At 40.0% G+C, this 13,781-nt stretch overlaps 1 protein-coding gene across 2 annotated transcripts in view; it reads right to left on the bottom strand.

Moving 5' to 3' along the window:
* Positions 1–13,376, bottom strand: part of LOC140716819 (uncharacterized) — a 52,313-nt gene extending 38,937 nt beyond the window's left edge. For both annotated transcript variants that reach the window (XM_073029740.1, XM_073029741.1), the window contains exons 1-2: positions 12,697–13,376; positions 10,976–11,046 (exon numbers count right to left, since the gene is read on the bottom strand). In XM_073029740.1, the coding sequence (XP_072885841.1) occupies positions 10,976–11,046; positions 12,697–12,850 (225 nt within the window). In that variant the 5' untranslated portion in view covers positions 12,851–13,376. The remainder of the gene's footprint in view (positions 1–10,975; positions 11,047–12,696) is intronic.
* Positions 13,377–13,781: the final 405 nt, after the last annotated feature.

The raw sequence follows: 13,781 nt of genomic DNA, 5'->3' as shown, positions 1-13,781 counted from the left end.
TTGAACCCATGAACAATCCCTCACTTTTTTAATATATATTATTTCTGGGTTTTTTGCATGATTTTTAATCTATTCAATATATGTATACTGTAATTGATTTACTTATATTTATTATTATTATTATTTTATTTTTTACCTCTTCTTCTATATTATATATTGCATTGAACTGTTGCTGCTGTTAACAAATTTCACAACACATGCTGGTGATAATAAACCTCAATCTGATTCTGATCTATGGAAAAGAGTACATTTGACATTTCGGACCAAGACCCTTCATCAGGTCCTGATGAAGGCTCTCAGTCCGAAATGTCAACTCCACTCTTTTCCTTAGAGGCTGCCTGGCCTGCTGAGTTCCTCCAGCATTTTGTGTTGCTTTGCTTGAATTTCCAGGGTATGCAGATTTTCTCATGTTTGAGATCAATCACACATTTTTTTCTGTTTATTTTAAAACTGACCATTTCCACCTGCACTCATTTTGGTTCAGCTTTTTTTAGTTTGTATAGCTGGGCAGGATGCCTCAATGAAAGATGGCATCTGTGCTCAGTACCGTGAACTATTGTAAAGTCACTGACTTTCATTGTAGATCCAGGCACAGCTAGCTAGAAATGATGGTAGAACACTGCCTTTACAGATTTGGGAAACTGTGTCACTTTTTGCAAGGACTTTTGGCTAAATCTTACAATGGCGTTGGCACTGTTAATGGTAGGTCAATGGTGTACACATCCATCTCTATCAAGAATAAGATAGGAATCATCTACAATACTGAGCAATGTTCTAGCCAGTGTCAGTTAACTGATGTACTATTGAAAAATTTCATCCACTACTCTATTAAATTATAGTGACAAATCATGGCTGTCCTATTTCAACACTTCGTTGAAGATGACAGATTTGGTATTGATTATCCTCAGTTGGACATTCAGGAAGCAATTTGCTGTTCTTCCTCAGGTACTACCATTCACTGGTCCTTTTCAGGGAAATGCAATTCACTGTAGTACAATGCAACATTACCAACTGGATTGTTCAGTGTGCACATATTGTATTGGTGATCATGTACAGTACTGTGCAAAAGTCTTAGGCACCCTAGATTTTTACATAAATTTTATTTTAGATTTTTTTTGTCTTCTGCATTAGTGTGTCAGTAGAAAAGAGCAAATTTTAATTTCTAAACACTCATTTTCCAAAAACAAATGTTACAAAGAATTTTTTGTATTTTGTTAAAGGAAGTAGCATATCAAGTAATATGCTTTTCAAATTAGAACTTGATTTCTTTATAGGTATATAACAAACAGGATGCTAATGATCAACGACATAATGAGTTGAATGAACTACACTGATTAACTGAAAGAGAAATGGGTGTAGAAGGAATCAAACTGGGTGAAGGACAACCAAACTAAAAGGTGAGGGTGTGGCTGATGTGACAGTTTAACCTTCAAAACATTCATTCTCACACCATGGCAAAAGTGAGCACAGCAAAAAGTCACAAAGTGGTCATCCTGCATCAGCAAGATTTTCCAAGCAGAAATTTTCCAGTAGATGAGAGTTTCAAAATGTGCTGTTCAAGCTCTTCTGAAGAAACACAAAGGAACAGGCAAGGCTGAGGACCAAAAACACAGTGTTTGGCCACAGAAACTGAGTGCAGCAGATGAGAGATACATCAAATTGATATCCCTTCAAAGTCCAGCATTGCTATCAGCTTTGAACTCACAGAAACCACTGGAACCCAAGTACACCCCTCTTCTGCCTGGAGAAGTCTGATCTTCATGGAAGAGTTGCTGCCAAAAAGCCATTCCTCTGAAGTGGAAACAAAACCAAGAGACTCACATACGCATAAAAACACAAGGACTAGGGTGATGAACGATGGCAACAAGTGCTCTGGGCTGACGAGTCAAAATTTGAAATTTTTGGCTCAAGCAGGAGGCTGTTTGTTCGGAAAAGAGCTGGAGAGTGCTACGTGAATGAGTGTCTGTAGCCAACAGTGAAGCATGGTGGAGATTCCCTGCAGGTTTGGGGCTGCATTTCGGCAAATGGAGTTGAGCTGGTCAGAATTAATGGAATCCTCAATGCTGATTCTCATCCATCACGTAATACCATCAGGGAGACATCTGATCAGTCCCAATTTCATTTTGTAGCAGGACAAAGACCCAAACATAGAGCCAAGGTCATTGCTGGAGAATTTCCGTTTCCACACAAGATTCAGACCAAGGTATTCATTAGGAGACTCAACTTTCATGACATGGGGAGCTATCCCTCCAGAGAGCAATTACTCCATTTACAATCAGTACATGCACCCCCCTTTAAAGCTAAGTCTGACTTCCGGTAAGATGACGATTGCTTAGCTGCTCCGAACTTTTGTTCCGTTACTGTCGCTACCTTTGCACTAAATGTCTCCATTTTATAAAGCTTAGATAGGAATTATTTCGGTATCTCTTACTTGCCTGTGAATATATCTAACCTACAATGTCTAGCAAGAGTTCTAAATCCGGGAGAAAAGAAACTACGACTTCGTCGGGCGTGACGATGGAGGCGCTTGCAAATCTCCGAGACGAAATCTTAAAGGAAATTAAAACCGCTTTCAAACAGCTAGAAGACAAACTGGATCGGATCAACGATAAAGTGGACAAACATGCTGAACACTTATCTCGCATCGATTCGACTTCTGAAGCTTTAGAAAGTCGGGTTCGATACTTGGAGACTCTCTGTTCCAGCTTAGAGGAAAAATCTAATAAACTTCTTTCCAAAATGGTGGACCTCGAAAATCGCAGCAGACGCTGCAACATCAGAATTCTGGGATTACCAGAGGCAACTGAGAAGGGGTCAACCGTGAAGTTTTTCGCCGAGTTTCTCTGTGAGATATTCGGGAAGGATCTGCTTCCAAACCCGCCCGAGCTCGAACGGGCACACAGAGTTAATGTACCTCCCAGAATTCTGGGCACCCGCCCGTGACCAGTAATCTTGTGTTTCCATCAATACCAGGTAAAACATAGTCTGATTGTGGAGGCACGTTGCAGAGGCTCTTTTTCTTTCCAGGATACAACCATTTGCTTTGTGGAAGATTTTGCACCCCAGACTTTAAAGATGCGCGCTGAGTATAAAGGCGTAATGAAAGTGCTTTTTGATCGTGGTTTCAAACCTTCCTTTCGTAATCTTGCTGACCTAAGAATCAAGTTTAATACCGGGGAATTCAAGTGGTTCAAATCAGCGAGGGAAGCCGAAGCGTTTGTGGCAAGTCTTCCGGCTATCCAGTCATCTTCGGAATCTGATCGGACTTCCTAAAATGGTGGATAAGTACTCCTCGTAGTAAAATTACTTTCTCTGGACTCGGAATTCACTTGAATCACTCAGACATTATTCACTGAAACTCTAAAGGCTGTTGACAATCTCTCCCGGGATTTGGTGTGTGTGTAATCTATTTTCACCTCTGTATAACTTTACCTACAGAGTTCTACAACTAAATCTAACTTGTTTTGGAGGTTTGAAGTCTTTAGTGAAGGCCTCCCTGTTTGTCGGTTCACAGTTCAACTGCTGATTTATTTTTCCTCTGTTTTAAATACTTATTTATTTTATCTTTTTCTTTTCTTCACCCCCTTTTTTTTCCATTCTCTGAATGTTTTTTTCTCCCTTCTCGGTAAACGGTTGATAAATACTCGTCTTGAATTTACAATTTTCCCCTTCCTCTTTTTTTTCTTTTTCCTTCTTACCTTTTTTTTCCCTTTCTCTTACTTTATCCTTCTATAATATTTCGCGGGTAGATTAGTTTTGGTTTTCTTCCGATTTTCTCTGTATTAAGTTGTATATCTCGGCAGAAGGTGTTCTAATCTGTAGTTATGTTTCCTAGTGCATAAACTAGTTACTGTTTGTTATAGCATTTATACGGAACTGCTGTCAATGACACATCTGGAAGTTGTATTTGGGTTAATTTCTTTGGTAGAGCTAGCTACTTGTTTTGGTAGCCGTCTAGTTTTGGGTTGTGTGGATGGGGTGGATTTTCCAGTTCCAACATTTCTTTATTGGTTAGGACATGTTTATATTTTGACCTTACGAATCTATGTTTACATCTCTGCTCCCAGACTGCTATTGTACCGCTTGATTTTTTATATGCCTGCTGCCTTTTATGCATTAGTAATTGATAATGGCTAGTGCACTTAAATTTGTGAGCTGGAATGTAAAGGGACTGAACCACCCTGTTAAAAGGAGGAAGGTATTCTCACATATTAAACAACTCAAAGCTGACATTGCTTTCCTCCAAGAAACTCATATTCGTTCATTATTCAGTTCTCAATTCGGATTTAAAGTTCCATAAGATCTGGGGGCCTTTTATCGAGTACTTTCATAACCTTCCTCTTGACTAGGGTTTTTTTTTTCTTTTCGGTCCCTTGCTTTCAGCTCCCTTTCTTTTCTGGTAGTAGGCATTATTATCCTCTGTTGCTAAGCGTATTCACAGTCTGGGAGTTTGACTGTCCGGACTTATACTCTCTATATTGTGTGGTGGTTGGTCTGGAATTGTTGTTTTTTTTTCTTGTGTTGTGGGGTTTGGGGAGGACACTAAGCTCACTTGTCTTTAATTTAGGTGCTTTTTTGTTAAATTCTCTTCCTCTGTAGCATATTGATATTGTATGCTTAACCTTGCTCTGTATTAATGCTCCTCATTGGGATTTGGGGTTTTTAATTTTGTAAAATGTTTTGAAAAACTAATAAAAAAAATTTTTTAAAAAAGCTAAGTCTAACGGGTATGGATTTTTCAACATTTCCATATTTGGTATTGTTCTAAGGAAGCTAGAGGGAAAAACATCGCCTCGTAGTGTACAGCTGTAGGCTAAGGGCAACATCATGTAGTCTTATGTCTACAGCAGTAGCAACACAATGAGTTTCTGCTGATCCAGGCATTAAGCAATACAGACACACAATTCTAAAATCTCGCAAAGATATTTACCTGACCCCAATTAGCCAAAATCCTCTACAGTCATAAAGATCTATCTTCGGCGAAAAAAAAGAACAAGGAGTTCTGCAATGGATGGTACGGCCTCTACAGAGCCCTGACCCCAGCATCATCAAGGCTGTCTGGATTACTTGGAGAGACAGAAGGAAGCACGGCAGCCAAAGTCTGCAGAAGAACTGTGGTAAGTTCTTGAAGATACTTGGAACAACCCACCAGCCAATTTTCTTAGAAAACTGCATGACAGTGTCCCCAAGAGAACTGATGCAGTTTTTGCAGTTTTAAAGGCAAAGGGTTGTCACACCAACTATTGTCTTGATTTAGTTTTTTTTTAATTATTACTGTTCTCTATAGCGTTTTTTGTTATTTAGAATTTTTTCATCTCATTAATTTTGAAAGCACCTTTGCTTTACAGGATGTTTTACATGCTCCTAAGACATTTGCACAGTGCTGTACATTGGTAAGTACAAGACAGAGTGGTGTGATGCTGACTTGCTTAGGAAATACTTTCAAGATGCTCTTCTACGCTTAAAAAGAAACGTGTTGTAATTTGGAATCTCATAACACCTTCCAATTTTGACTGTGTTGTATCATAATTTGTGAAGTAATTACAAGTATATGTGCACCTGCACAATACCGTATGGTAACAGGAAAAGGCAACGAAAAAGGGAGATAGAGGAAGCTTATGGTTTTATTCTCCCCAGTCTCTCTGACGCTCTCATGGGTAAGGATGTTAATATTTGCCTCAAAAGAATGAATTGGTTCTTATTTTGGACCCTTCCTCCAGGCTGGTGTTTCCTTCTGTGACAAGCCATCTTATTTTGCAAGGAATTGAGTCACTTGTGAATTGATCATGAATGATGATATGAACCAACACACAATTATAGGTCTCATTACAGAAATATGTCTCATTACAGATAAGAGGATGTTACAAATTAAGTCAGATTAAAGGTTCAAATTCCATTCTATATTGCAATCTCTATGAGGCAGGGTAAATATAAGCATTTCAAAAACTTTGAATATACTTTTGGCGTGTGTATTTGGATGAAAATCTTTGGGGAAAAATGCTAGAAAGAGCTAGTTTATTCTAATTTACCACGCGTTCTATTTTTAGTCACATTTGGATGGAGCTCCGTTAGTTTCACAGAAAATAGTCACTGTAGATGGCTCTTCCCTTGGGCGGGAGCGAGAATTTGGAATGCTCTTGAATGTCTCTTTTGTCTCATTGCATGTAACATCAAGGACACAATCCATGCAATGTTCCCTTGTGCCAGTTTGAACCCTTCCACTTGAGAGAAAAAGAATCTTCAATTTTCTTTACTTCTGTTTAAGTCATATGGCAGCTCTTGAAGTTTCCTGCATTGTACTATCTAGTGGTCTGAATCCTTGGCAATGCATCCAAAAATGGGAAGTTTTTTGTACCAAATCTTATAAAAATTATGAAACATGCAGTGGAGAAGTAATAGCAACAAAATATAAAAAATAACAAATATAGTTTTAGATTTTTAAGTTACCATCAGTGGTTTACATAAAATAGAGACTAATAAAACCAACAAAAGAGATAAATTCAAGAAAATTAGCAATGGAGAATTGGGTAGATACAACAAGGTGTTAATAACATTCTCAAATACAAATACCTTTATTACCACATGCTATTTTTAACTCAAAATCATTTATCTCCTTGTCTGGTATTAGCGCACACAAAATACTGGAGGAACTCAGCAGGTCAGGTAGCACCTATGCAAAGGAATAAATAGTTGACATTTTGTGCTGAGACATCGACTCTTTCTGCCTTTTCATAGATGCTTTCTTTCCATGGATGCTGCCTGAACTGCTGAGTTCCTTCAGCATTTTGTGTACGTTAATCTGGATTTCCAGCATCTGCAGAAGCTTTTGTGCTTTATGATTTGCTGCCATTAGCATATTTCTTTCAAATTGGATGCTGTCTCAACTAAATTAACATTCAATGTATCATCACATGGGCACATTTAGGACCCTTGCATTGACTTATGGACTAAAACACTCCATTCCAATGCAGAGTTGGAATAGGAAGAGTTTCTCCTCCAGTGGTCCAGGCATTAGAGATGCTCGTCTTCAACTAATTTGTTTCACTCCATGTAAACCCCCCCACAAAACAAAACAGCTAAAGTTTTTGGATACAGCAAAGACTGTACCTCAATGACATTCAGGCAAGGGGCTTTAGACTTGAGCCCTGAGCCCAGAACTTGCTGCACCCTTGGCTAAGGTATTGTAGTACACTGATATCCGTCCAAAAATCTGGGAAACTACCTGTCCAAAACAAGCAGTTCAAATCCAACGCTGCCAATGAGTCTACTCTCAATTATCATCAAAATGATGGAGGGAATAAATGATACTGCTATTAAGCTGCACTTACTTAGCAGTAATCTACTCACTGAAGCTCAATTTGGGTTCTGCCAAAATCAGCCAACTGCTCACCTCATTACATCCTTAGTACAAACATAGACAAAAGAGCTGAACTCCGGAGGTGAAGTGAGAGAAACTATCCTTGACAGCATTCGATTGAGAATGACATCAAGGAGCTCTGGCTAAATTGGAGTCAATTAGAATCGGGGGGGAAATCCGCTGCTGTATGCAAAGTACAAAGTAAGTTGGTTGTGATGGTTGGAATTCAGTCATCTCAGCCAAAAGGAACAACTCTGAAGGGTACTGTGCTAGGCCCAACCATCTTCAGATGCTTCATCAATGATCTACCTACAGGCATGTGGTCAAAAGTAGGGATGTGCCTAGATGATTGCACAATATTCATCACTATTCATGATTCTTCGGATAATGAAGATGCCCACATCTAAGTGAAGCAATATCTGAACAGTCTCCACTTAGACAGCACCAGAGGTCAGAATGGAACACTGGGTCACAGAAGTTATGAGGCTCACTGAGCTGATACAGGAAGAGCTGTTCCTTCAAATAGTATTGCTGCCTATAGTCCTTACATCGGCACATAAATAAGCACTGGGCTATGTTCAAATGTCTGTCAGCCTCTCAAGCTTAGCTCCTCTTGGACTTCAGTGCATGCATGCCCACACTTGGAAGTTTGAAATGATCAGGAAGTAAGGAGGAGGTGAATCTGACTTTCTACGACATTGAAACTTGAGACTAGTAGCAGAGCAGGATGTGGCAGAATTCTAGGCCTTAAGAGAAAATCCACACAGTCACAGGGTGCACATGCAAACTCCACATTTAAGGCACAAGCAGGATCAGACCTAGGCCACTGGAGCTGTGAGTCATCTGCACTAGCTGGAGCAGCAATGTGCCACTCAATGGGACTGGTGTGTTGAGAAAGAATAGGTGACTAAGAAAAGAGGAGAGAAATGGCATTGATGGAACGGGCTCAAAGGATTCTCTATCATAAGAAAATATATGAGGATAATATGGGAAACTGAGAGACACAAACCTTGAAAACAAGCAGGTGCTCAATATGATACAAGGTCAACTAGCCAGTTATGGAGAACTGTTGTGGTGGGTCAACTCTCTGGAACTGTTCAAGCAGGCTGCCATCCCAAAATGGAAATTAAGAAAGGCTACAACAAAGTTGATAGTTTGTCAGTTCAGGAACCAGGTAGTCTAATCAATTACCTGATTATCCACTTCAGTCTGACTTACAACCATGCAGCCCAACATATATGAATACATGGATATAATATTTGTGGTATTAGAACTGTTATTAGATAATTAAATAAATTTGCAGGTGGCTTTGAGTAAACTAGCAGACAAAAAAAATAGCAAGGGCTCTAAAAAGGCCTTTGAAGACCTTAGTCTTTGATTCTCCTGCAAGAAAGGTATTTTCTCTGTTTTGATGAACCCACAATAATTTTACAGACAATGATTAAGTCTTTGGATTGAACCAGGCCAGTCTGAAAAAATTACTAAGCAACTACTATCAACAGATCACTTGCAATTATAGAGGAAACAACACACCGAACCATTGCTACACCACCATCAAGAATGCCTACCATGCTATTCCATGCCATCACTTCGGGAAGTCTGATCACCTGACTGTACTTCTACTCCCTGAGTATAGGCAGAGACTGAAGACTGCAGCACCAGTAGTGAGGACCAAGGACAGGGGAAGGACAGGAGCGCCTACAGGACTGCTTTGAATCAGTGGACTGGACTATATTCAGGGATTCATCTTCAAATCTGAATAAGTATGCTGCAGTTGTTACCGACTTCATTAAAACTGTGTGGATGAGTGTGTGCCTACAAAGACTTGCTGTACATTCCCAAACCAAAAGCTGTGGATGAACCAGGGGGTATGTCGTCTGCTGAAGGCTAGATCTGTGGCATTCAAGTCGGGCAACCCAGGCCTATACCAGAAAAGCAGGTATGAGTTGCGGAGGGCTTTTTCAAGGGCGAAGAGACAATTTTGAATTAGGTTGGAGACGACATCGGATGTATGACAACCCTGGCAGGGTTTGCAAGACATTACTTTCTACAAAGCGAAACCCAATACAGTAGCATGAATGGCAGGGATGCTTCACTACCAGATGAACTCTACGCCTTCTATGCCTGCTTTGAAAAGGAGAACACAACTACAGCTGTGAAGATCCCTCCTGCACCTGAAGACGCTGTGATCAATGTCTCAGAGGCTGATGTTAGGCTGTCTTTAAAGAGAGAGAACCCTCGCAAGGCTGAAGGTCCAGATGGAGTATCGGGTAAGGCTCTGAAAACCTGTGCCAACTAACTAGCGGGAGTATTCATGGACATTTCAACCTCTCACTGCTATGGGTGGAAGTTCCCTCTTGCTTCAAAAAGGCAACAATTATACCAGTGCCTAAGATCAAAACCTTAGCTTCCTTAATAATGACCATCGCCCAATGGCACTTGCATCTACAGTGATGAAATGCTTTGAGAGGTTGGTCATGACTAGACACAACTCCTGCCTCAGCAAGGACCTGGACCCACTGCAGTTTGCCTATCGCCACAATAGGTCAATGGCAGATGCAATCTCAATGGCTCTTCACAAGGCTTTCGACCACCTGGACAACACAAACACTCAGGATGCTGTTCATCAATTATAGCTCAGCATTTAATACCATCATTCCCACAATCCTGATTGAGAAGTTGCAGAACCTGGGCCTCTGTACCTCCCTCTGCAATTGGATTCTTGACTTCCTAACAAGAAGACCACAATCTGTGCGGATTGGTGATAACATCTCCTCCTCACTGACGATCAACACTGGTGCACCTCAGGAATGTCCCAACATTCCCAACATATCGATGCAGTTATAAAGAAGGCAAAACAGCAGCTATACTTTATTAGGAGTTTGAAGAGGTTTGGCATGTCAACATATACACTCAAAAACTTCTATAGATGGAACATGGAGAGCATTCTGACAGGCTGCATCGCTGACTGGTCTAGAGGGGCTACTGCACAGGACCAAAATAAGCTGCAAAGGGTTGTAAATCTAGTCAGCTCCATCTTGAGTACTGGCCTACAAAGTACCCAGGACATCTTCAGGGAACAGTGTCTCAGAAAGGCAGCATCCATTATTAACGACCTCCAGCACCCAGGGCATGCCCTTTTCTCACTGTTACCATCAGGTAGGAGGTACTGAAGCCTGAAGGCACACAGTCAGCGATTTGGAACAGCTTCTTCCCCTCTGCCACCCAATTCCTAAATGGACATTGAACCCTTGAACAACCTCACTTTTTAAAATATACAGTAATTCTATTTTTGCACGATTTTTAATCTATTCAATATACGTATACTGTAATTGATTTACTTATTTATTTATTATTATTTTTTCCTTTTATATTATGTATTGCATTGAACTGCTGTTGCTCAGTTAACAAATTTCATGTTAAATGCCGGTGATAATAAACCTGATTCTGATTCTGAAGCATTGTATTGCCATTTTCCCATAATGTTCAACTGTCTGGCAGGAGTTACTAAACCACTTTAAAAGTAAGTGCATCATATATGAATCTCTAATATCTTAAATTGAATTTCACATATTTGGGAACTTAAGGAATAAATTGTCACTAATTGCAAACACTTACCTTGAACACATGGTTGTTGTAGAATCGATCCTCTAACTGTGCTGCCCAATCTGCAGGGTCTATACCAGAATCTGAATTGAACAGCAGGCAGTAGAAGAGAGGAGAGAAAATAGAAACATGTTCCAATAATAAATATGGAAATAAGTGTTATGCAGTGAATTCATTTGAAACTAGTATGGCAAATTTAACCTTTTCAGTATTTTTGGTGCTGACAAAAATTTTACTTTTTAATCATGCAACCTTTTCATTTCACAAGTTTTAGTACAAAGTGTGTAATTGCAAATGTAAGATTAATATTTAGTTAACCTTTACAATGTATATATGAATATTTATGTATCATGTTGTAATATGCAAGTTGCACGTTGTGACTAACTACTGCATTTGTTGGGTAGATGCCAGCACTGTTACACCGTACTAGTATACAGTAGATTAGTTAAAGGCACTGTTAATTCTGCAGTATGTCTTTGGAATTGTGACCAGTATGTTGTCTGATGGAGATGGAGATATTTTTGGAACTTCTCCCTCCATCTTCAAATCAAAGCCTTGTTCTTGCACATTTATCCATGAACAGTTCATTCAGTCAGGGATTCACAAATGGATGTGATGGGGTAAGGTAGCATTGATCTGATACACTTGGGGGAAATGAGGAACAGGAAATTAATAGGCTGTCATATAAAAAAAATCCCTATGATTCACTAAGAAATCTGCCATCTTTACCTAATCTGATCTACGTGTGCCTCCAGATTCAACAATGTGGTTGATTCAGGTCAGAGACAAGTCGGAATGTACTTGTAGGAATAAACTGTTGGTGATGTTCATATTCTGTGAACTTGTAATGGAAAATGTCTCTGTAGGAAAATCCACTAACACTGTCATGGAAGATGTATCTGCAACAGATAAGACTGATGAGGATTAGGTCAAGTGAGTTTATTGCATTCACCACTTGCCATAGACCCAATCTGATAGCTATGTACGGGGCTCAATAAATTGATCGGTGTTGGTGTCAGTCTTTGCTGTACACATTTAAGTCTGTCATCCAGAACATAGGCTATGGTCTTTCCACCCTCAATCCTCTTGAATGTGTTTTCAACATGGGAAGGCATCCATTCAGCCATGATTGAATGGTGGAGAAGACTCAGCAGGCCAAATGGCCTTATTCTCCACCTATATCTTATGATTCATCAGCCAAGGGAGTCTTCCTTGACGTGCTGTGAGACTTTATGGGAAAGGCATGAAACACTTTTTATCTATTGCTTTGCCTTATCAACATAAAACTCCAGACACTCATTTAAAAAGCTTAGAAAGCATTAATGCAACCAGCCATATTAAAGTTAACATTCAGTCCAGAACATTCAACTCTTTGCCTATTTTTAATTTAACTATCTGCTCTCCCTCCCTTCCAAAGAGATACATGCTTCGCTGCCTTGTTTTTAACTCCAACACCTTGCTGCACTTCAACAGGTAGGTAGTCGTCTCATATTCATTTTTTAATGTTGAGAAGGAGCAAATCCCAGAATTTAGGGGTGAGAATAGTTGAAGTCAGCAGCAGTAAAGAATATACAAGAGGCTAAAGTTGGAGCAGACAGCAATCCTAGCAAACTATAGAGCTAGAGACATTGTGGTATTATAATGCAAAAGCAAAGATGTTTGAATTGGAGGCATTAAGAGATTGGAGGGCAATGTACGGTAGACAGTTTAAGCATGGCAATAAATGGAGTTACCCGTCCTGATTTTCAGCAGATCCTCAAAGTATTCGGCAGCAAACTCTATGATGTCTCGTGGCTGTTCTCTCAGCACTTCTCTGGACAGCCCCTCCAACAAAGTCCCAAAGCCACGGGGAATTCGGAGGGTGGTGTTGGAAAATGGCACTGACATGCTGTTACCACCTCCTGAGATTAATATATGATTTCCCACCTTCTGCTAATTAGGAACTTTGACTCTCTCTTTCCTGTGTTCCTTATCCCACACAACCCCTTCCGGCCTTTTCTGTTATCTCTTTCAACAGGTTTGATCCTTATTCCATTCACAGATTCCTCTCCCTCTGATACACCAGATCTTACTTTCTTTCTTCTTTCTCTATCTGTCTCTCGTTCTCTCTATTTCTGTCTTACTCTTTCTATCTCTCTCCCAAACCTTCCCCTCTCTATCCCAGGTCTTCTCCCTCAGGCTCAGATGTTTCCTCTCCCCATCTCAGGTTCTCCCGCTTCTCGTCGTACGAATCTCCACTCGCACTTCCAGGAGTTTTCTTTTCCCTGTCCTTAGTTTCTCCAATATACCTCAAAGTTATTATCCTCGTCTCAGATTTCTCCCGATCCCAGTCTCTCCCTCTTCCTCCGCCTAATCTCGGAGCAGGCTCCTTGCTGTTTAGTTCGCCACCGTCCACCTATTCCTTGGTTAGGTTGCTCAGTTACCAAATTTTTGGAACTGTTGCCTGGAAACATCCCTTCGTAAATAAACTGACCTACGGAAAGCGCAGAGGTCAAAATAGAAGCAACGTGGTAATAAGAACACAACACAGGTCTCCACCACAGTTATGCCGAAACTTATCGAATCCTGTCGGAATATTACCGCGATCGTCACATTAAATATAAGAGGTTCTTAAATGTCATCAACATAACCGTGCAATTTAAGCATAGATTTGTAATCAATAGAATTTCTTTAGTTAGGTAGGCAACTAGAACTCTAGACTAAGCCGACATGTAAACTTCGCACATGTGGAAAGTAATTATACAAAGTGTTCTAACCTGTGCTGTAAATACTTTTTTTCTAACTTCCATGAGAGGAAAGAAGAAATAGGTGATAGCTT

This window comes from Hemitrygon akajei, chromosome 26 (assembly GCF_048418815.1).
Source record: "Hemitrygon akajei chromosome 26, sHemAka1.3, whole genome shotgun sequence".
Lineage (NCBI taxonomy): Eukaryota > Metazoa > Chordata > Chondrichthyes > Myliobatiformes > Dasyatidae > Hemitrygon > Hemitrygon akajei.
Note: the sequence above shows the minus strand (reverse complement) of the source record. Positions and strands in the feature narration are given on the sequence as shown.